The sequence below is a fragment of the Haematobia irritans genome, chromosome 3, assembly GCF_050003625.1.
Source record: "Haematobia irritans isolate KBUSLIRL chromosome 3, ASM5000362v1, whole genome shotgun sequence".
Taxonomy (NCBI): Eukaryota; Metazoa; Arthropoda; class Insecta; order Diptera; family Muscidae; genus Haematobia; species Haematobia irritans.
The window spans coordinates 156,076,918-156,102,855 of record NC_134399.1 but is presented as its reverse complement, the minus strand read 5'-3'; the positions used below and the strand labels follow the sequence as shown (position 1 = coordinate 156,102,855).

Genomic DNA, 25,938 nt, shown 5'->3' with positions numbered 1-25,938 from the left:
TTTCTATCGAAATAAAATTTTGCAAAAATAATCTATAGAAATAAAGTTTTGACAAAATTTTCAATAGAAATAAATTTTTGACAAAATTTTCTATAAAAATAAAATGTTGACATAATTTTCTATAGAAAACAATTTTTACCAAAATTATTAACAGTAATAAACATTTTTAAAAAATTTTCTATAGAAATAAAATTTTTTAAAAATTTTGTATAGAAATAAATTTTATTTCTATAAAAAAAATTGACTAAATTTTCTATAGAAAAAAATTTCACAAAAGGTTCTATAGAAATAAAATTTTGTTGTTTTTTTTTTTGTTTGATTTCAGCTTAAAACCATCCATTGACTAAACTACAAGTGTAGCTTAACCAGCAGAGGAAAAGAATGTTTGTCAAATTTATTTGGGCAAAGCCCTATAGACTGCAAGATGGTTGGATGGACGCACGTTTCGGAATTACCACTTTGTTCACTAGCATCCTCTACTTGCAGCAAAACTATCAACCAATTATCAGAATAAATTCAGGCAGTTCACTAAACCCAAAGTGAACCGCACTTGAACCTTCCGAAAAAAGGTTTATGATAGCCGGCCTTTACCGAAATAAATTTGTACAAAGATATCTCTTTTCCTTTGTCAAATCATCGATGTGCAGTTGGCTGGGTTTATTTGAGTGTGCTTCCTCTTACTTCATTCATTTTGTTTTGTTATTGTTGGTTTATTCTTCAATCATTTTGTTGTTTTTGCTTTCTGCTTAAAACCACTTGTAGTTTAGTCAATGCATGGTTTTAAGCTTAAATCAAAAACAACAAACTGATTGAAGAATAAACCAACTATAACAAAACAAAATGAAATAAAATTTTGACATAATTTTCTATAGAAAAAATTTTTAGATTATTAATTTTGTTCGGCGTGAGGTCGTAGAAAAATTTTTTGATTATTAATTTTGTTCGGCTTGAAGTCGTAGAAACAATCGATTATTGATGTGTTTTAATATTTATTTCCAATATTTCGCTTAGTGCCACTAACCATCTTCTGAGATTTTGTATTTGAGTTCGTGTGCTGCTGTTCGTTTCGCAAGTCACCGTACACATTTTTTGACAAAATTATCTATAGAAATAAACAGTTAAAAAAAAATTCTATAGAAATAAATTATAAATAAAAAAAATTACAAAATTTTCTATAGAAATAGAAGGTTCTATAGAAATAAAATATTGAAAAAATTTTCTATAGAAATTACATTTTGAAAAAATTTCCAAAGAATTACAATTTTAACAAAAGTTTCTATAGAAATACAATTTTAACAAAAGTTTCTATAGAAATACAATTTTGACAAAATTTTCTATAGAAATAAAATTTTGCAGAAATTTTCTATAGAAATAAAATTTTGACAAAATTGTCTATATAAATAAAATTTTGACACAATTTTCTATAGAAATTAAATTTTGACAAAAATTTCTATATAATTAAAATTTTAACAAAATTTTCTATCGAAATAAAATTTTGCAAAAATAATCTATAGAAATAAATTTTTGACAAAATTTCTTATAGAAATAAAATTTCGACATAATTTTCTATAGAAAATTTTTTTTGGCAAAATTATCTATAGAAAATTTTTTGAACAAAATTATCTATAATAATAAATATTTTTAAAAAATTTTCTATAGAAATAAAATTTTTCAAAAATTGTGTATAGAAATAAAATTTTGACAAAATTTTATTTCTATAAACAAAATTTCTATAGAAATAAAATTTTCACAAAAGGTTCTATAGAAATAAAATTTTGACAAAATTATCTATAGAAATAAAATTTTTACAAAAATTTCTATAGAAATAAAAATTTTTTAAAATGTTCTATAGAAATAAAATTTTGACAAAATATATATAGAAAAAAATAAAAATTAAAAGAGAATATAAAATAAATAAAATTTTCTATAGAATTTAAATTTTAACAAAATTTTCTATCGAAATAAATTTTTGACAAAATTTTCTATAGAATTAAAATTTTAACAAAATTTTCTATAGAAATAAAATTTTGACATAATTTTGTATAGAAATTTTTTTTTTGACAAAATTATATATAGAAATAAATTTTTGACAAAATTTTCCATAGAAATAAATTTTTGACAAAATTATCTATAGAAATAAAATTTTGACATAATTTTCTAAAGAAAAAATTTTTTGAAAAAATTATCGATAGAAAAAATTTTTGAACAAAATTATCTATAGAAATAAATATTTTTAAAAAAAATTTCTATAGAAATAAAATTTTTCAAAAATTTTGTATAGAAATAAAATTTTGACAAAATTTTATATCTATAAACAAAATTGACAAAAGGTTCTATAGAAATAAAATTTTGACAAAATTTTCTATAGAAATGAAATTTTGGAAAAATTTTCCAAAGAATTAAAATTTTAACAAAATTTTCGATATAAATACAATTTTTTACAAAATTTTCTATAGAAATAAAATTTTGACAATATTATCTATAGAAATAAAATTGTGACCAAAATTTCTATAAAAATAAAAATTTTTAAAAAATGTCCTATAGAAATAAAATTTTGACAAAATATATATAGAAATAAAATTTTGACAAAATTTTATTTCTATAGAGAATATAAAATTTTGACAAAATTTTCATAGAAATAAAATTTTGACAACATCAATAAAAATATAAAATTGTTCTATAGAAATAAAATTTTGAACAATAATCCAGAAATAAATGTGAGATAAAATTTCCTATAAATTTATCTCAGAAAATAATTGTTTTTATATATTTTTCTTTTTAATAATTAAATATGATTAAATACTAAACACTTGACAAGAAATCTGAAACCAACCTCTAATGACAATGTGTTGTTTTTTTTTATAAAATACTGAATAGCACATTTTGTGGTTTGAAGGGTAGTTAAAAGATGAACAGATGACAATCAATGCTATTAATTATAATGAAGTTCCAGATAAGTAATGACCTCATTATTGATGTCTCTATTCATGTCTCATCTATGAGCATCTAAGTGGGTAGATTGGTATGTAATTACATGGACTTATTTGTGTTTAATAAGGTGATATAAAAAAACAACTTAAAATAAAGCCAAAAAATCTTAGCCGAAAACCAAATAGTATAAGGTTATAATCAACACTGAAAAAAATTATAAGATCCAAAAATTTTTTACTAAAATTTTCGTTATGAGTGTGGAAGTTTGTTATGTTTCTTTTCTAAATTGTATATGTTCTTAAATTGGTGGGGAACAAGAATATTTTTTTCCAAAAAAGATTTTTTTATGGCAAAAAATATTTTCGCAACAAAAATGTTTGTTCATTGGTTGACCATTTATTCATTAAATAATTAAGGTATTTGATTTTTTCCAGATTGACCACTGTATTTTACTTATCTTGCGAATCTCTTTCCAGTGTCAACATCAAAGAATGATTCCTACCACAACATGACCATTTTTAGTTTGTCATTTAACGATGACATTTAATATTAAAATCAATTTACGCGCAATCATATGTAAAGTTAACACATTAAAGATTTTTAATATATATCGCAATATAAGGCATGAAATGAAGGCTTTTGTCTTTCTATCAAAACTTCAAGATTGTATGTTATGTGTGTATTGTTTTTGTTTTTTTTTTTCAATTTTTAACTAACAAAAGAATTGGACTTTAAGATCAATATCATCAAGTAGAGACAGGTATATGAAATTGAAATTATCTCCATTATCTTGTATATGGTGCCCCTATGATTCATATATGATTTTATGTATTTATCCCCTCGTACTTCTCTAATCCACTCAAATAATCACCATCATCATCATCGTCATCGTACCATTTAAATCTGCCCATGTATGGTGGCTAAAAGTAGATTTTGTAAAATCAAAATAACAAAACAAAAAATGAATGTCGATATTATTATAGTGCTTTGCTGTGCGATATGGTGATTTTAATGATTTCTTTTAATGGAAAAACGTGCTAAAATGTATTTTATAATCAACAATCAGCAAATCATTGGGACGAATCCAAATCTCAAACTCTTTCTGTGACTTAGGGTGTACTTTAATTGTGATGCTTATACACATATAGGTGATGTAGGTGGGTGTGGACACTTCTTAATAATAAAAAAAAACCAAAACGAAATATTGACCAAAACAATCCAGACCTACCAACCCACATACGAATATTCAAACATGCATAACTACCAATTTAATTCATTCAGAACTTTTTTTTCTGCTCTTTTGATATGGAAATAAAACAAAATTCGCCATTCACCAAAATTATAAAACATCTATGGGTTGTGTGGTCGTCATCAAATGCTGGAACAGATAAAAGTCCCAAACAATCAAATAGTTCATTGTAGTTCAAGAAAAAAATTTTATTGTGAAGGCGTTACTATTAAATAATCAGAAATAATTAAACTTGGCTTTAGGTATGGCCGAAACGATTTCTACGCGCCTTACACGCAAAGAAGATATATAAGATGAACGAGCCTTATATATTGGTCGGCTGATTGACTATAAATACGTTTAGAAGTCCCACTAATACAAAGGGTTAATTGTCCAGCAAAAAAGGTAGACAAGAAAAAACCAATAAATGTTGAATCTGGAAGTGGTGCAAATTTGGCTCAGAAGCAATAAATTTTACATGGGCTTGTCACCGGGTGGAAGTCATCTTTTTAAGCATCCGCAGCATTGTTTTCGCATGACTTCCTTCAAATGTGATTCTACTTCAGTATTTCGTAATTCTTTGTAATAAATAAAGAAAGAAATTTGAAAATTACATTTTTGTTTTAATTTTTTCAAATAAAAAAATAATTTTATGAAATATACGAATTTCAAAAAAAAATATATTTTTTATAAATTTTCCTACGATAAACTTTTTTAAAGATTCTACGTCCAGAGATGTAGGTATTTTATTGAAAATATTACTTAATTTTAACTGATAAAAAAATCCACTAGTCAACAAAAATATCGTAGGCATTTTATGACTTACAAAACCAATAAATAAACTATAACTATTCGCGACAGTAGATTTGTAATTTTATTATTGATAAAAACAAGTTCATAAAAAGCATCGTAAGCGATTTATGAACTGTTTGATAAAAATATCGTAAGGTATTTGTCATTTTTCCCCGACCTTAAATCGATAAAAAAAAATCCTGCTCCTGAAAAATTTCGTATGTGTTTTTATCGTTTTTTTTTATTGCAGCAAATTTGGAAGTTGTTCCAATGGCACAACTTTAAAAGCACTTCCATAAATGTCCTCCCAAAGATGTGCTTTATTTTAACCACGCAGGAAGTTATTTTAATTCAATTTTTTATAACTTTCTTTTTTCATATTTTAATGGGTAATTTTATTTATTTTTTTGTTTCAAAAAGGATGGAAACAGAATAAGAATTATTTGGCAAAACTTATTAAATTTTTTTTTCGAAAAAAAAATGTTAAGTCCTAACAGGTTGGCTGATAAGTCCCCGGTCTAACAAAGAAAAACACAATTTTTTATCAAAATTCGTTTTTATTATTCAACATAGCTCCCTTCAAGAGCGATACAACGATTATAACAACCTTCCAATTTTTTGATTCCATTTTGGTAGTACTCCTTCGGGTTTGCCTCAAAATAGGCTTCAGTTTCGGTGATCACCTCTTCATTGCAGCCAAATTTTGTCCCTGCGAGCATCCTTTTGAGGTCAGAGAACAAGAAAAAGTCGCTGGGGCCAGGTCTGGAGAATACGGTGGGTGGGGAAGCAATTCGAAGCCCAATTCATGAATTTTTGCCATCGTTCTCAATGACTTGTAGCACCGTGCGTTGTCTTGGTGGAACAACACTTTTTTCTTCTTCATATGAGGCCGTTTAGCCGCGATTTCGACCTTCAAACGCTCCAATAACGCCATATAATAGTCACTGTTGATGGTTTTCCCTTCTCAAGATAATCGATAAAAATTATTCCATGCGCATCCCAAAAAACAGAAGCCATTACTTTGCCAGCGGACTTTTGAGTCTTTCCACGCTTCGGAGATGGTTCACCGGTCGCTGTCCACTCAGCCGACTGTCGATTGGACTCAGGAGTGTAGTGATGGAGCCATGTTTCATCCATTGTCACATATCGACGGAAAAACTCGGGTGTATTACGAGTTAACAGCTGCAAACACCGCTCAGAATCATCAACACGTTGTTGTTTTTGGTCAAATGTGAGCTCGCGCGGCACCCATTTTGCACAGAGCTTCCGCATATCCAAATATTGATGAATGATATGACCAACACGTTCCTTTGATATCTTTAAGGCCTCTGCTATATCGATCAACTTCATTTTACGGTCATTCAAAATCATTTTGTGAATTTTTTTGATGTTTTCGTCGGTAACCACCTCTTTCGGGCATCTACTGCGTTCACCGTCCTCCGTGCTCATTTCACCACACTTGAATTTTGCATACCAATCAATTATTGTTGATTTCCCTGGGGGAGAGTCCGGAAACTCATTATCAAGCCAAGTTTTTGCTTCCACCGTATTTTTTTTCCTTCACAAAACAGTATTTTATCAAAACACGAAATTCCTTTTTTTCCATTTTTTTCACAATAACAAAAGTTGCTTCACAAAAGACGCTCTATCTCACAAACTAATTGACTTACAGACGTCAAATTTTGACACGAATCATTTGAATGTTGATACTATTTAAAAATAATATGCATTTGATACTAGCGACGCCATCTATGTGTCAGACCGGGGACTTATCAGCCAACCTTATCTAGAAAATTTGCGAATTTTTGAAAATATTTGAGGACAAATGTTTCAGACAAGCATTAGAATACATTAAAAATCATAAACAATTATAAAAACTATTTGGCAAAATTTTACGAAATTTTTTAATTCCCGTCCAAGACACTGAATTCGAATCATACCTTAAGAAGTAATGCAAATTCCGCGCAACGACTGTTGAAATAGTGGACATCCGTCCTATGACAAGCCCATGATAAATTCTACGCTTCTGCGCCAATTTTGCAGTACTTCTGGACATCAACATTTTCAAAATCAACATTTTCACTACTTTATTGGCGGCTTTTGTTGCTGAGAATTAATGATCATTTGATAAAAATATCGTCAACAGTTTATCAATATCAAAGTGAAGAGAGAACAGCTGATTTATTTTTTTATTTATTGTTTATTTTAATCATACAGTAAATGTATGATAAAAAAGAAAAGGGAAAAGTAGCATTGGCTGCTAAGGCCATCAGCTAGAACAGCTGATTTTTATTCATAGCTTCACCCAGTTCAAAACAAAGGGACCACCAATACATTTTTTTTCTCTCTAGATGCAACATATTAAAGTACAAATTACTCTTTGGTAGATTGGTAGAATTATTGATGTGTTGCCAAATATTGCTCTACAAAAATTTTGAGAAAAATTTCAATCGAAATAAAATTTTGAGAAAATTTTGTATAGAAAAAAAATTTTAAGAAAATTTTCTATAAAAAATAAATTTTTGAGAAAAGATTCTATAGAAATAAAATTTTGAGAAAATTTTCTATAGAAATAAAATTTTGAGAAAATTTTCTATAGAATTAAAATTTTGCAAATTTTTTTATAGAAATAATATTTTGTTAAAATTTTCTATAGAAATAAATATTTGAGAAAATTTTCTATATAAAATAAAATTTTGAGAAAAATTTCAATAGAAATAAAATTTTGAGAAAATTTTCTATAGAAATAAATATTTGAGAAAAGTTTCTATATAATATAAAATTTTGAGAAAAATTTCTATAGAAATAAAATTTTGAGAAAATTTTCTATAGAATTAAAATTTTCCAAAATTTTTTATAGAAATGATATTTTGATAAAATTTTCTATAGAAATAAATATTTGAGAAAATTTTCTATATAAAATAACATTTTGCGAAAAATTTCAATAGAAATAAAATTTTGATAAAATTTTCTATAGAAATAAATATTTGAGAAAATTTTCTATATAAAATAAAATTTTGAGAAAAATTTCTATAGAAATAAAATTTTGAGAAAATTTTCTATAGAATTAAAATGTTGCTAAATTTTTTTATAAAAATAAAATTTTGACCAAATTTTCTATAGAAATGATATTTTAACAAAATTTTCTATATAAATAATATTTTGATAAAATTTTCTATAGAAATAAAATTTTAACAAAATTTTCTATAGAAATAATTTTTTTTTTTAAATTTTCTCCAAATTTTGGTAGATTATTTTTGGCTCGAATGGCAAAACATGTCCCAACATGGCTTTTCTGTGCATGTAATTTTTTTCGATAGTAGAAAAGAAATGGTGCTATTTATCGCAACCCTATACTAACCATACCACCTTTCGCCCTAGCAATTTTTTTTCTTTTTGAGTTGAATTACATTTTTTTATACTCAAAGTGATTGATATCTATGGCTATTTATGGATCTTTTCCATGAAACTTCCGCAAAATTTAAAATTGATTCTATTTGAAGTCGCATACTTAAAATTCGTGATCAAATCAAGGCAATACTTTGACCCTTCAAGATTCGCCTAGTTTGGCATAGTTATTTTTCTGTTATATCAAAACTTTAGCTCCTATTTAATGTTGAAGACATCATATTGATGTTGTTGTTCTAGTATAAATAACCTCCCACAGGCTTCTTACTCAGATCTTATTGGAGTTACGTAACGAACATGTGTGCTTGGAATTGATTGATGATTGTCTTTGTTTTTTGTTTTTTTTTTTTTGCTTAGATAAAAATAGCCCAGACATCGTCATCATCGAAAGCAATAGCAACAGCATCAGTATCAGTACCAGCACCGTCTATACTTGTATGATGGGTACCGTACCTGTAACCAACATTGGCTTTACTTATTAGTAGACCTTGTCCAATTAGATGTGGAAAAATACAACACTCACTTGTACTCCAAACGACAACAACAACTACATCAGCAACAGTAGCAATGTCAACAGCAAGGCAACAACAATTGCACAGAAGCCTTTTAAGACAAGTTATCATGAAACTCTTTTGATAGTCAGTCACCTCAATGTTAAGATGTCATTCATCTTCTACAAGCCCACTGGTTGTAGTAGTAGTGGTAATAGTAAGCTGGCTGCTATTTGACTCTGTTATGGATTCTGTTACTTCCTTTTTGTATTGTTAACTCCCTCTGTGTGTGTATGTGAGTAAGACTGTTGCCATCACAAGGAATATCTACTTGCTTCTGATGTTCTTCTTCAGGTTGGATAGGTGCAGTGTACTTGCCCAAGTACCTGTTTGTGACAAAAAAGTCATCATTTGGGTTGGCTAACTGTTGGTCGGAAATGTTATTCCTTCTTTCGTCAAATTACATTGACTTTTGTCAAGCTAGGTCATGATCATGATATTCCACTCAACCTGTTTAGGCTTACTTGCGATGGTCATTGTAAGCTTTAGGAAAAGGAAGAAATCAAGTGTTTCAATATTGAAATCCCAAAAATTGAGCCAAAGTTGCTGTTTTATTTTGATATGGGAACTATAAAATTTTCATTAATTGTTGGAAACTTTTCATTACTTAACAGAAAATATTTTTTTTTTTCATTTTTATATATGGAAAAATTTTATTGAAACTATGAAAATGTTCATTAATAGTAGGAAACTTTTCATAATTTAACGGAAAATATTTTTTATTTTGATTATATGGAACACGTTCATTAACTGTTCATTAATAGTAGGAAAATGTTCATTATTTATTTTTTTTCATTCTGATGTATATAACAATTTCATTGAATCTATGAAAATGGTCATTTATAGTAGGAAAGGTCAGTGTAAGATATAGGAAAAGGATGAAATCGTGTGTGTCAATATTGAAATCCTAGTTTTTTTATTTGATATATAAAACAAGTTCATTAAAACTATGAAAATTTTCATTAGTTGTAGGAAAATGTTAATTATTTAACGGAAACTTTGTTTTGTTTTTATTTTGATATATGGGAAAAGTTAATTGAAACTATGAAAATTTTCATTAATAATGTCATTATTTAACGGAAAATATTTTTTTTGTGATATATATGGAACAAGTTCATCGAATCTATGAAAATTTTCATTAATAGTTGGATACTTTTCATTATTTAATGGAAAATTTTTTTTTGTTTTCATTTTTATATATGGGACAAGTTCATTGAAACTATGAAAATGTTCATTAATAGTAGGAAAATTATCATTATTTAAGGGACAATATTTTTTTGTAAATTGGATTATGGAACAATTTTATTGATTCTATGAGAATGGTCATTAATAGTAGGAAAATGTTCATTATTTAAGGGACAATATTTTTTTTAAATTGGATTATGGAACAATTTTATTGAATCTATGAGAATGGTCATTAATAGTAGGAAAAGGTTCATTATTTAACGGAAAATATTTTTTTCGATTTTGATATATGGAAAAAAGTTCATTGAATCTATGACAATTTTCCTTAACAATAGGGAAATGTTCATTATATAACAGGAAATATTTTTCATATATATCATTTTGATATATGGAATACTTTCATTGAATCTATGAAAACGTTCATAAATAGTAGGAACATGTTTAAGATTTAACGGAAAATATCCTTTTTATACCCACCACCATAGAATGGTGACGGGGGTATAATAAGTTTGTCATTCCGTTTGTAACGCATTGAAATATCGATTTCTGACTATATAAAGTATATATATTCTTGATCAGGGAGAAATTCTAAGACGATATAAGCATGTCCGTCTGTCCGTCTGTCTGTCTGTTGTAATCACTCTACAGTCTTCAATAATGAAGCAATCGTGCTGAAATTTTGCACAAACTCGTCTTTTGTCTGCATGCAGGTCAAGTTCGAAGATGGGCTATATCGGTCCAGGTTTTGATATAGTCCCCATATAAACCGACCTCCCGATTTGGGGTCCTGGGCTTATAGAAATCGTAGTTTTTATCCAATTTGCCTGAAATTTGAAATCTAGAGGTATTTTATGACCATAAAGAGGTGTGCCAAAAATGGTGAGTATCGGTCCATGTTTTGATATAGCCACCATATAGACCGATCTCCCGATTGTACTTCTTGGGCTTATAGAAACCGCAGTTTTTATTCAATTTACCTGAAATTGGAAATCTAGAGGTATTGTAGGACCACAAATACGTGTGCCAAAAATGGTGAGTATCGGTCCATGTTTTGGTATGGTCCCCATATAAAACGACCTCCCGATTTGGGGTCTTGGGCTTATAGAAATCGTAGTTTTTATCCAATTTGCCTGAAATTTGAAATCTAGAGGTATTTTATGACCATAAAGAGGTGTGCCAAAAGTGGTGAGTATCGGTCCATGTTTTGATATAGCCCCCATATAGACCGATCTCCCGATTGTACTTCTTGGGCTTATAGAAACCGCAGTTTTTATTCAATTTACCTGAAATTGGAAATCTAGAGGTATTGTAGGACCACAAATACGTGTGCCAAAAATGGTGAGTGTCGGTCCATGTTTTGGTATGGTCCCCATATAAAACGACCTCCCGATTTGGGGTCTTGGGCTTATAGAAAGCGTAGTCTTTATCCAATTTGTCTGAAATTGGATATCTAAAGGTATTTTAGGACCATAAAGAGGTGTGCCGAAAATGGTGAGTATCGGTCCATATTTTGGTATGGCCCCCATATAGACCGATTTCCCGATTTTACTTCTTGGGCTTCTAGAATCCGAAGTTTTTATGCTATTTGCCTGAAATTAGAAATCTAGAGGTATTTTCGGGTCATAAAGAGGTGTGCCGAAAACGGTGAGTATCGGTCCATATTTTAGTATAGCCCCCATAAGAACGATCTCCCGATTTAGCTCCTTGGGTTTCTAGAAACCGTAGTTTTTATCTGACTTGCCTGAAATTGTAAATATTCTGGTATTTTAGGCTCACAAAAACGTGTGTCGGATTAAGTTTTTATCGGTCCATTTGGTAATGCCTCCATATAGACCGACTTCACTTCTTGAGGGTGTAGAAGGCGCACTGATCACGAAAATTGCTTGAAACTCAATGTAAAATTTCCAGATTTTACTTCTACAGATTTAAGATTTCAAATCAAGACGTTATTTTATAATTTTCTTGCACACTTACAAGAGATGTTAATGATTCCTCTAAAACTCAAACAAAAATGGTTCTTATGAATCCAGAATCTGATATAGTCCTCATAGGTGAAATCTTTAAATTTATCTTCGGGAAGTGTCCTCAAGCCCTCCTGAAATTTCAAAGGAAACCCTAATATTTGGTTCATGGTGGTGGGTATTTAAGATTCGGCCCGGCCGAAATTAGTGCTGTATATACTTGTTTAATTTAATATATGGAAAAACTTCATTGAAACGGTGAAGATTTTAATTAAAGGAAACTTTTCATTAATTAACGGAAAATATTTGTTTTCATTTTGTTATATCGAACAAGTAATTGAATCTATGAAAATGTCCATTAATAGTAGGAAAAAACGTTCATTATTTAATGTTTTTGCATTTTTATATATGGAATAAATTAATTTAATCTATGAACATTTTTATGAAAATGTTCATTAATAGTTGGAAAATGTTTTTTTTTTGTAACATATGGATCACGTTCAAAAAAATTTTGAAAATGTTCATTAGTAGTAAGAATTTGTCATTATTTACCAGAAAATTATTGTTTGCCTAATTTTAATAACATATTTCGTTAGAATGTTTATTGAGCCTACACAAATAATTAAATAATATGGAAAGGTGGCAATTTATATTTCTACTTACACACTGAAAAAATGTTGTCCTGAGGCCAACGATTTCATGTCCTTAAAATACTAATGAGAATTTTGCTACCTTAGAAGACGCATTTCTCAGATCTCTCCTTCGACTTAAAATAGGGTATACCCTAACATGAAATACAATTTCGTTTGATTAAGGTCAACTTGGCTTTAATAATTCAGAAAAATTCTTCATAATTAATGAAATCGTCTTTAAATTTGTTGACTGTTTGAATCTTGACTACAAAGCAAGAAAGCGTTCACAAATAGGAGATCTTTTTGAATACTTTATTTTTTTAAAAAAAAATTTATAGAACCTGACGTGCTTTTTTTCAGTGTAGTAAGTATGTAAAAGGAAATCATGGTAAAACTCTGACTTCTAGGGTGATTTAAGTGCATATCGGGCGAAAGAATTATAAGGGAAATATATCTAAATCTGAACCGATTTCTTCCAAAATCTGTAGGAAGACACAAAATACATACTTGTGCCAAGTCGACAGGACAAAACCTGCGACCTAGACTTTGATCACAAAACTGTGTCCACACACAGACGGAAGGACAGACGGTCATGGCTAGATCGACTCAGGGGCATTATTGCCAAAGACACTATATGACTATCTCGTCTCCCTCTGCACTCAGAGAAGGAATTTGATCATCCAAACATTTTCATAATCAGATAAATAATTTACGAAAACATTACATGGTTGCTACAAACATGTTACCATCTATTAATTGTCTATAAATTAAAATATTCCTTGTCCTCATGTACGTATTTCGTTAATGTAATTAAAAATTTCATTGGACTAATGTTAGTGAAAATCTATGCAGATTTTTCAGGTCCATCATCATGTACTTTTCCGGAAGTTTTTTTCCATCAAATTAACTTCCTCAAAATCATTCCATCAGCACCTACTAATAATGCAATAAGCCTACCGAATGTCAAGCGTTCAAGCATCTGTACCTCTACTCCAAAAATCAAATCAAAATATTTAATGTCACTGGTGTTGAATACTAACGGAGGCAAGTCAAGGAAAGTGTGCCTATACTCTTCTCCTATCTCTATTCGCTGAAAAAAATCGTGACAAATCAAGAAGATCTTTCTTTATTATTTGCTTTTTTTTTTGTCGTAGACCATAAAAAATGTCCCCTTTTTCAGAAAAACACACATAGTGACTTTAGAAGAATATTTTGCAAACAAAAATACGGTGTTGAGTAATGGAATTGGAGGTGGTGTTAGGTTGATGGTCATTATCATCAGCGCAACATCAAGAGCAGCTGCCTGCTCTTTGGACAAAATATTGTTGACAATTGCAATTTTGCGTGGCTTCGCATACAAACACGACATGCCACGACAATGAATGAAGATGAACCCCAGCCCATGATGAGGACTGATGCTGTGGTGATAATAAAGTTTGGACTGTTAGCCACATCATATTTAAGGCCAAAGAAATAGGCTTTGGCCATCTACTGAAGTCTTCTAGTAGGCGCTGTTGAGACTTCTTAATTAACTTTACCATAAATGTCATTCATTTATATCATCGTCCACGTCCTCACCGGCATCATCATCATCATCATCTAGAGCGGGGTCCGATTTCCACTTTATCGTCTGTCCATGATAACTAAATTGCTAACATGCAATGTACCGGAAAATCATTTGTGCATCACATTTTTCTAACCATGTTCTTGGAGGCAAGACTTTTGTGATCTTTAGTAAAGCACACAGTAGTAGTAGTTGGTGCTACCGTCTGTCGTTAGTGGCTGTTGTAACACATTGACACGAACAAAACGTATTTAGCAGCTAAGAAAACATCCTTCATTTGTTTAAAATGCTAATGAATGAATTGTAACTCTGCTAGAGTTTTTTTTTCATTCGCCATAAGAGGATAGGTATAGTAGACAATGGTTGACGAGTTTCTTAACATAAAATTCGAGCTAGAAAAGAAAATCTATAGAAATAAAATTTTGACAACATTTTCTATAGAAATAAAATTTTGACAAAAAATTCTATAGAAATAAAATTTTGACAAAATTTCCTATAGAAATAAAATTTTGACAAAATTACCTATAGAAATAAAATTTTGACAAATATTTCCATAGAAATAAAATTTTTAAAAATTTTTCTATAGAAATAAAATTTTGACAAAATTTTCTATAGTAACAAAATTTTGATAAAATAGAAATAAAATTTTTAAAAATTTTTCTATAGAAATAAAGTTTTGACAGAATTTTCTATAGAAAAAAAATTTTGACAAAATTTTCTATAGAAATAACATTTTGACAAAATTTTCTGTAGAAATAAACTTTTGACAAAATTTCCTATAAAACTAAAATTTTGACAAAATTTTCTATACAAATAAAATTTTGACAAAATTTTCTATAAAAATATAATTTTGACAGAATTTTCTATAGACATACAATTTTGACATTTTCTATAGAAATAAAATTTTGACAAAATTTTCTACAGATATATTAAATTTTGACAGAATTTTCTATAGAAATAAAATTTTGACAGAATTTTCTATAGAAATAAAATTTTGACAAAATTTTCTATAGAAATAAAATTTTGCATAGAAATAAAATTTTGACAAAATTTTCTATAGGAATAAAATTTTGATAAAATAGAATAAAATTTTGACAAATTTTCCTATAGAAATAAAATTTTGACAAATTTTTCTAAAGAAATAAAATGTTGATAGAATTTTCTATAGAAATAAAATTTTGACATCATTTTCTATAGAAATAAAATTTCGACGAAATTTTCTATAGAAATAAAATTTTGACAAAATTTTGTGTAGAAATAAAATTTTGACGGCATTTTCTATAGAAATAAAATTTTGACAACATTTTCTATAGAAAAAGAATTTTGATAAAATTTTCTATAGAAATAAAATTATGACAAAATTTTCTATAAAAATAAAATTTTGACAATATTTTCTGTAAAAATAAAATTTTGACAAAATTTTCTACAGATATATTAAATTTTGACTGAATTTTCTACAGAAATAAAATTTTCTGTAGGAATAAAATTTTGATAAAATAGAATAAAATTTTGACAAATTTTTCTATAGAAATAAAATTTTGACAAAATTTTCTATAGAAATAAAATTTTGATAGAATTTTCTATAGAAATAAAATTTTGACAAAATTTTCTATAGAAATAAAATTTTGACAAAATTTTCCATAGAAATAAAATTTTGACAAAATTTTCTATAGAAATAAAATTTTGACAAAATTTTCTATAGAAATGAAATTTTGACAATATTGTCTATAGAAATAACGTTTTGGGAGCCACCGTGGTGCAATGGTTAGCATGCTCGCCTTGCATACACAAGGTCGTGGGTTCGATTCCTGCTACGACCGAACACCAAAAAGTTTTTCAGCGGTGGATTATCCCACCTCAGTAATGCTGGTGACATTTCTGAGGGTTTCAAAGCTTCTCTAAGTGGTTTCACTGGAATGTGGAACGCCGTTCGAACTCGGCTATAAAAAGGAGGTCCCTTGTCATTGAGCTTAACATGGAATCGGGCAGCACTCAGTGATAAGAGAGAAGTTCACCACTGTGGTATCACAATGGACTGAATAGTCTAAGTGAGCCTGATACATCGGGCTGCCACATTACCTAACCTAACCTAACCTAAAGTTTTGACAAAATTTTCTATAGAAATAAAATTTTAACAAAATTTTCTATATGAAATAAAATTTTGACAAAATTGTCTGGATATAAATAATATATCTCATATTTGTTCAATGTCACCTTTAAAGAAAATATTTAATTTTCCACCTTAATAAACCATTCTTTCATTGCATAACCAAGACCTACATAATGGAAACTGTAGACATTCGCATATATTTTTGCATGCTACTGCAAATGACTAGTTCTAATTCCCCCTATACCAAAAAAAAATTTGATATCTTAAAATGTAGTCACGCATTTCCTTGTGGCTGGAGATGAATGATTCTCTTTCTCGTTCTGTTCATCTCGCTATCTTCAATATTCCTTTTTTGTATGTAAAAATTAATTAAAACTTTTATTTGGCCCAAACAAACATTTGGAAGTTCGGCCACATCTACATGCACATCTTGGCATATAACTCTATGCATTCTAACCACAGTTGGATGTAGTGATGCATTCCTGCATGTGACATGATGATGCAGTGCGGAGATTTTACGACTTGAAGCATCTCTCTAGGTATGTAAATGCCATATAACCACATTATTATGGGGGGTTCATAAGATTTTGACTACCGGGATAATAATTTTCAATGATGTTTTTTGTTTTTGTTTTATTTATAATTTTTGTGGTTTTGTACTTGACTCTGGCCATAAATTTTGCCATGAACATTTTTAAGTTTTGTTTTTTTTTTTTCAATTTTGATGTCAGAGTGAAAGATTAATATGTGTGTATGTCTGATGCATTTAATTGTATTCGCATGAGTTATTTCAATGGGATGGAATAAAATAATATCGAACCAAGTTAATCGATAAAATTTGTAAAATTTGAGTATGTGGTTTTTTACTAACATAAACCCTTAATACAGTGAAAACAAAAAGTTCACTTGGATCCAAAGATTTTTAGCCTCTCTTAAGGATTTTGATATTCATTCCGAGGTAAAGATGCGGCTTCTTAAAAATTAAAGACATTCGTATGAAACTTTCTACCTTTAAATCTAGGCTCTATGCAATTAATATTAAGATACAGAACTCATTCATAGAGTATTAATTTTCTGTTTACGATAAGTTATTAGTTTCAAAATGCAAATTATAACCGATACTTCAAAGTAAAAAATGTGTTTTTAATTTAAAGAAACTTATGTAAATATACCCTAAAACCATTTAATTTAGTAACTTGGCGAGGTAAAACTTCTCCGATTAGATTTAAATACCTTCCTATATGACTGTTTTCAACGAAAATTTAAACTTCACCTTACTTCCCCACAATAGTAATCCACGAAAGAAAAACCATTGCTGACACCAAAAACCTTAATAAATTATCAATGGAAAAAAAAATAATTTACAAACCATTTCCTCAGCAATATCCCATTCAAATACCCTCCTTCGACCTGAACGCATTGTATGGATAAACCTTTTGTTGGACAAAATAGCAATTACCACCAAGTTCCTTCTAAACAACTGTTGTTTAGGCTTTAAATGCAGACATAATCATTTCAAGACTATAAATTATCCAACTGGACATTATGCCAATGTTATGCGTCTAGTTGGGGAAAAGTGTCTAGTCACAGTATTGCATTAAACGCATGCGTACCCGTAAATACTCCTTCACATTTATAAGACCAATAATAGGCAGACAGGCAAATTACTATGTGTGTGTGTATTTAAAATGTTAATAATGATCATTAAAATGAATAGAGTTAATGGAAAACGAACATAATGAAGATTATTTAGAGAAAAATATATGTATGGGGAGTTTAACATTATGTAATTGTATTCCAGGGAATGTAGATTTAAGTGAATTAACTGTTCATATAGAAAAATACAACTTTATTTATTTTTATATGCCATTTATCTTATTCTTATAATTAATATTACTTTTTTTTTGTTTTACCACTGAAGAACTTCCTTTATTTCCTTTTATGTAAAAAAATCAAAATTAAACCCAAACTATACCACTAAATTTGTTTTAGAAGGGGAGGGGGAATGAACATTAATGTTACCCTCAAATAACCATTACAAGTACAAGACTCTTTGGTACTGTTAACTCTTTCTCTCTCTCCCTGTATGTAGTAAACATTAGTAGTAAACATTGAGAAACATTACAATTGGAGAAGATGAAACTCTAACTGGTTTTCAATTTGCTGGAATAAAACCAACAAATATAGTGTTTACAATAATAACTACAATGAGATACATAACGTCCAGCAGACACTGATGTCGGCGGCAAATAAAAACAACGCCTTTGACAAAGTACGTGCCACCTAAATGAAGCGGCGACTAAGTGTTGAATGCTTCCGGCACAATACATCAATACATCGATACAATATCAATACGATGAAGAACAAAAGCAAATCGGATATAAACTTGGAGAGTACACAAAAACAAAAAAAGAGATATTGCCAATCAAATGCTAGTCAAGTAACCCAGAGTCAATAAAAAAAATTATTTCATGTGGTGTTCTTATTAAAATATGTAATGACTGCCAAAAAACAAGAATACACAATATTGCCTATACGAGGGTGATGCGATAAGTATCATACATAGCCTACACAAAATGAATGAATAAACATTTACGAAAAGTGGAGATTTATATTTCAACATAGTGTGTAAACATAACCATAGCGATAGGCGGTTGGCGAAACAATTTTCCACAACGAAGAAATACAATAAATTTGTCGCTAAAATTTTCCTCTTTTCTTGTTTCCGAATATTTTTAATGTCAGTATCAACATTGGAATTGAGTTGAATTCAGACTGAAATTGTACCTGGTACACGCAAAGAAGAAATAAAATCACTCTAAACTTGTTTCAAGTGCAAAATATTTTTGGACGGTGAATATGGAACATTTTCGTCGCAAAAATTTGGTTTTCTAGGCAAACATATAAATTGTTTGCGAAATCAGATACATAATTTTCGATAAAATAGCATGGTTGCGACAAACATGTTCCGTGTTATTAATTAAAAAATTAATTTAAATTAATTTGGATTGTAACTGCATTAAGAATCTACATCATTTTTTTATTTTAGAAACATTTTTGTTCTTTCAATATTTAAATTACAAAAATTAAAAAAGGTAAATTTTTTGAGGAACAAAAGTATTGACACAGGTAGATCTAAATTAGTTTTTTTTTTGTACATTTAGTACTTTTTGGGCATTCCTTTTTGTTCGATAGCATCATCAAACAGTCTAGACAGTGAATGGACTAATTTTTTGTTTTATTTGTACCTATATTCCCTTATACTTACATCAACACTGTACCAAATCGGTTAATAATAACGGCCTAAATACTGCGAACAACAAATACATGGTCAGGGCTAAACCGACTCAGGAGGTGGTTCTGAGTCGATCGGTATATATTTTATGAAGCTTAAAATCAATATTTCTGGTAGGCACATTTTGTCGCAGATACCCTGACCACTATGTGGTTTAGGTTGCTGTGCCAATACTTATGTGTGGCACTGGACCTTTCCAATCTGGCTGAAATTTCCACAGCAAAACTTACTGCACGATATTTATTTATGTATTTATAATATTTATAACCATAATAAATTATGAATATAAATAATGACAGAATGTAGGGTACTAACTACAAAGGTTTTCGACCCAGTCACTACTGCACGAAAGGGATGGAAAATACAACTTTTAGGAAAGTACAAAAAAGGTATTTTTTGAGCGAAAAGGTAATTTTTACTAAATTTCAACAAAAATTTCATTGGAAAATTATTGTCAAGAGCTCCTTTAGACTGAATTTTAAAGAAAATAAAATTTTGAAAAAAAATTTCTATAAAAATAAAATTATGACAAAATTTTCTATATAAATAAAATTTTGACAAAATATCTATAGAAATAAAATTTTTCAAACATTTTCTATAGAAATAAAATTTTTCTATAGAAATAAATTTTGCAAAAATTTTATATAGAAATAAAATTTTGCCAAAATTTTCTACCGAAATACAAAATCGATAATATAAAATGGCATTCTTTTTCGACTAAAACATTCGACTAAAACTTTCTCAAAATATTAAAATATTTGGTCAAAGCTATTGTACCATAAATCTGATAACGACTCAAAAATGCCTATACAAAAGTTACTAAATCATTCGCGGGAGTACTACGGTACTGACCGGGGTGAAAAAGTATTGAATAAAGTACTATAGTACTGCATTTTCCATCCCTGCTGCACGATATTAAATTATTATTGCGATGCTTTTGGATTTTTTACTAAATTTACGGTAGCAGAATAGTGGATGTATTGTATTAAACATCTTTCATAAAGTTATTTTCCAAGTGCCCAAATGTGACAATTCCGATATTAGGCATATAAAAGTCGAAAATCGAAAAAGTCAAAGTCGACATTTTGTTGACTTGGAATTCGACTAATAGATTTTTGATTTACTTCAAAATCAAGTGAGATGGACTAATCGATTTTTGATTTATTTAAAAATCGATAAATATCAACTATTCGGTTTTTGTAGCTGGCCAAAATCGACTAATCAACTTTTGATAGCGAGCAAAAACAACTAAAGGAAAGTTAACCACAAATTCGAAAGATCAATTTGAATAGAAAAGATGGGATGTAGGCAGATTTTCCTATATACTAGTTAATTGTTAACATGATTTGCAGGATATTGATTTAATTATATAATTTAATACTGCATTTATTTTTATTAATTATTTAAACCTTCCTTCCAAATATGATCAAATCATTAGCATTCCAGTATTTCTTTCTATGTAATACAATTTTAAAATTGCAACTAATTAATTTTGCCGTGTATATTTCCCATAATCATTCGTTTAGTATCTGTTTTAGTTTTTTTTTTTAATTATTTCATTATAAAGAATTCTTTCATTCCGTCACAATCATTAACCACGGCGAATTGAAACGTTATTTTGTGTGTGAAAATTCCCTCCATGTCGTCGGGCTCTTTGTTAATGTTCCTCTGGGAGACGTGCCATTGAATTCAATCTTTAATTAATTGTTTTTTTTTTCTTGTTTAATTGTTTTCCACCAAGAAGACACATTGCACGCTCACTTGGGCACATCATGATTATGGTGCAAGAAGGCTGCTAGTGTTCCTTAGGTTTTTTTATTATTGACCAGACTGTCGTTGAAAATATTCTGAGAAATCATTATTTAATAGAACTTCAAGAATTACGAACGTGTGATGATAGGATAAACTAAAGTAAGAGTTTTATTCAAGTATTTTCTATTGAGAATTAAATTTAGTATTAAAAATTGTAAGATTTTTGTTTTTACTTGAAATCTCGAATTCATTTCATTGGTGTGGTGGAGGAGATACAATAGTCGAAAATTAACTTTTCGACTTATCGATGGCAAATTTTGGCAATCTTCAAAATCGACTAATCAATCAAATATACATAAATCGACTAATCGACTTTTATTGTTTCCCACAATCGATTTTGATATTGGTCAAAATCGACTAATCGGCTTTTAAGGAAAAGAATCGAAAAGTCAGCTTGGAATTGAAAGGGGAATATGATGTAACCTTTTTAGTTTTTCAAATTTTAAAAATTAGGTAATAAAAATATACAAATTTTGATCAAATAAAAAGTTGTGAAATTGGTGAAAAACATTTTTTTTAATTTATTCATTCAAATGAACTTCCAAAGCACAACTTCTAAAGCAGTGCTATGACAATCCTATGAAAAATTCATTGGGGGATGATGATGATCCACTACTTGCACTACTTCCGGATCACAAATTTTTGGAAGCTCTGTTTTACTGGTTTGTGGTTAAAGGCAAAAATGGGGTTTATGTGTAAATAATATTTTTATTTAATTATTCCATTTTATATTAACTTATGTCATAAATGTACTATAATATAGACAATAAACAATATAATTACAATAAACAAATTCATTATTCCAAAATGTCTAGTCTAGTAATTTTGTCTCATGCCATTCAAGCGATATGGCAATTTTTGTAGCTATTTCTTTAATGTTTCTTGTTTATTGCCAAAAAAAAAAATAAATATAAACAACATCATATAACAACCACTTGTTGATCATTTCAAAATATAAACACCCAAAAAAAATTTTTCTCTTTCCTTCCCACTGCCAGAAAATTCCAATTCCATTAGACCAAGCAGAAAAGTAGACCGACTGGCAGTAAAAAGGTGAACAGACAAACAAAACTATACACAATTGAACGGCGGACAGACAACGACATCTACCAGACAGAATAACAGATCACCACGACAATTTCATTCACCAAAACGTAAAGTAGAATCAACTCGAGAGTGTCCAGCTGGTTCATATGGGGTTTTGTTTCTTTTTTTCTCTTATTAATTTCTATTTTATGTGCTAAGTAACCAAATCTTGAAAAACTTGCCAAAAAAAAAATATAGCTAAAATACAAACATTACCGGTTTATGTTTGGCTGGTTTCCAGCCAGCCACGCTTATTTGCTGTAGATTTTGCATTAGATTGTCGTAATGTAAAAATTGAAAAAATATTTTCTATTTTACTATTTCATAAGCAAAAATTTATGAATGAAAATTTAATATGTGCGTTTTTATATTTTATTAATGTAACAATAGGTTTCACTTTTCTCTGATAATAAATTGGTAATACATATTAATTTAATGGATCAATGGAGAATTTTATTTAATATATATAAATAAGTCAATGAATTTCAATTAAAAAAATATAAATACAAAAATAATAAATATATTGAGACTACAGTCATTACACCCAAATAAATTTATTAGTAGACACTGCAGAAAAGTTTGCAAAAAAAAGCACATAGAGTCTGCTGAAAAGCCTTCGAAGTTTATTGAATTATGTACATCACAATATGGTTTCAATCCGCTTGTATTCATCGACCGTTGTACCAAACAAAAAATCTTATTTTGAAAAATTTTATTTCTATAGAAAATGTTGTCAACATTCTATTTCTATAGAAATTTTTTCAAAATTTTATGTCTATAAAAAATTTTGTCGAAATTTTATTTCTATCGAAAATTTTGTCAAAATTTTATTTCTATAGAAAATTTTGTCAAAATTTTATTTCTATAGAAAATTTTGTCAAAATTTTATTTCTATAGAAAATTTTGTCAAAATTTTATTTCAATAGAAAATTTTGTCAAAATTTTATTTCTATAGAAGATTTTGTCAAAATTTTATTTCTATAGAAGATTTTGTCAAAATTTTATTTCTATAGAAAATTTTGTCAAAATTTTATTTCTAAAGAAAATTTTGTCAAAATTTTATTTCTATAAAAAAAAAATTGCCAAAATTTTATTCCTAAAGATAATTTTGTCAAAATTTTATTTCCATAGAAAATTTTGTTAAAATTTTATGTCCATAGAAATGTATGTCAAAATTTTATTTCTATAAAAAAATTTTTCAAAATTTTATTTCTATAGAAAATTTTATCAAAATATTTCTATTGAAAATTTTTTCAAAATTTTATTTCTATAGAAAATTTTGTCAAAATTTTATTTCTATAGAAAATTTTGTCAACATTTTATTTCCATAGAAAATTTTGTCAAAATTTTATTTCTATAGAAAATTTTGCCAAAATGTTATTTCTATAGAAAATTTTGTCAGAATTTTATTTCTATAGAAAATTTCGTCAAAATTGTATTTCTATAGAAAATTTTGTCAGAATTTTATTTCTATAGAAAATTTTGTTAAAATTTTATTCCTATAGAAAATTTTGACAAAAGTTTATTTCTCCTCTTTGCAAATCGATCATCTCAAGAAAAAAAAAAAAAAAAAAAATATATATATATATATATATATATATATATATATATATATATATATATATATATATATATATATTTTTTTTTTTTAATATTTAATAAAAAATTTGCCGCTGGTGAGATTTGAACCAGCGTTCTTTATATTTTCATTCATAATAATAATAATAAAGAACATCTCAGGAAGTAGTCAAAATGTCAGGCCGTGGTGTTCATATCACAAACATCTGAATAGACATTTTGATGCATCGTATTCAATGGCGTTTGTGGCTGAGTGTGCTAAGGCGTTCTGTTATGGTGCCAGGTTCAACCCCCGGTGGAAGCGAAGAAGTTTTTCAATTTGATAATAAGAAAATAAAAGTGCAAAAAAAATTCTGATAAAAATAAAAAGTGAAATTGGAAAAGAATATTTGGTTTTTTAATTTCTTCATCATTTTTTCATCAAAGAACTTTCAAGTGACAACTTCTAGAGCAATGCAAAGGATCCAAAAATGGAATACTTCCGCCCTATGACAAGCCCATGTAAAATTCATTGGAGATTATCCAAGTTTGCTGTACTTCCGGATGCAAATTGGGGATCCAAACTACTTTTTTGGAAGCTCTTGTTTTGCTGGGGATCTGTATCTACCAACAAATTTTCTTGAGTGTACAATTTGTAATTATCCAAACAATTTTCATATTACTGCAGACAGTGACTGATTTCCCTTTTTTTTACCAGATATTAGCTGTTATAGAAGCTTTTTACGTTGGATCTACTAAAAAAATCCTTTGAGTCTAAGGGGTGAAAACTAATGATTATAGTGAAATTTAAATGTCTACCATCAAATTTCTTTGATTGTAAAAATTTGTAATAATTTTCCTTTTTCTTTTCTTTCTTTTCATTGCAGAGGCAAATTTGCCGCCGTACGCCGTGCGATACACAAAAATTCTGGAGTTCATTTTGCAGCGAAATTCCTGAAACGTCGAAGACGTGCCCAATCATCAGACAAAGAAATCAAACATGAAATAGCCGTACTGATGTTATGTAATGAAGCTGATAATATTGTCAAATTGAATGCAGTACACGAGTCACGCTCCGATACAGCGCTTCTTCTAGAATTGTAAGTAGACACAGAGATATGGAGCTCTCGAAATTGAAACCAAAATCAAATTCCATTGTTTTTTTCCAGAGCGACTGGTGGTGAATTACAAACATTTCTGGACAATGAAGAATGTCTCAATGAGGGCCAAGCACGCATATGTATGCGTGAAGTACTTAAAGCATTACAATTTCTACACAAACGATCCATTGTCCATTTAGATTTAAAACCTCAAAATATTCTATTAAGAGGGGAACGTGTTGAGGGTAAGTATACTGGATGGATTAGGGGTTAAGTCCCACTCACACCTCTTTTCTTGTATTCCAGAGGGTCTAAAATTATGTGATTTTGGTATTTCACGTGTTGTTACCGAGGGTACCAATGTTCGTGAAATTGTCGGAACACCAGATTATGTTGCCCCCGAAGTCTTACAATATGAACCCCTGTCATTGTCCACCGATATATGGTCGGTGGGTGTTTTAACCTATGTCCTATTGTCTGGCTTCTCCCCCTTTGGGGGAGATACCAAACAGGAAACCTTCCTTAATATATCACAATGTGCACTAACATTTCCGGATAAATTATTTGGAGGCGTCTCATCGGCAGCCATTGATTTCATACGCAAAGCATTGCGAATAAAGCCAAGGTAATTTCGAATTGTCGATTGAATCGAATGAATATCATTCATTCGAAAGCTTTTGGAGAATTGATTTTTAATTTGTTTCCATTTTTGTTTTTTTTTTTTGG

At 28.8% G+C, this 25,938-nt stretch overlaps 1 protein-coding gene across 3 annotated transcripts in view; it reads left to right on the top strand.

Annotated features, from left to right (window-relative positions):
• Drak (Death-associated protein kinase related) overlaps nucleotides 1–25,938 on the top strand; it is a 471,225-nt gene that overhangs the window by 439,996 nt on the left and 5,291 nt on the right. For all 3 annotated transcript variants that reach the window (XM_075298611.1, XM_075298610.1, XM_075298612.1), the window contains exons 3-5: nucleotides 25,000–25,212; nucleotides 25,282–25,457; nucleotides 25,519–25,837. In XM_075298611.1, coding sequence (XP_075154726.1) covers nucleotides 25,000–25,212; nucleotides 25,282–25,457; nucleotides 25,519–25,837 — 708 coding nt within the window. The remainder of the gene's footprint in view (nucleotides 1–24,999; nucleotides 25,213–25,281; nucleotides 25,458–25,518; nucleotides 25,838–25,938) is intronic.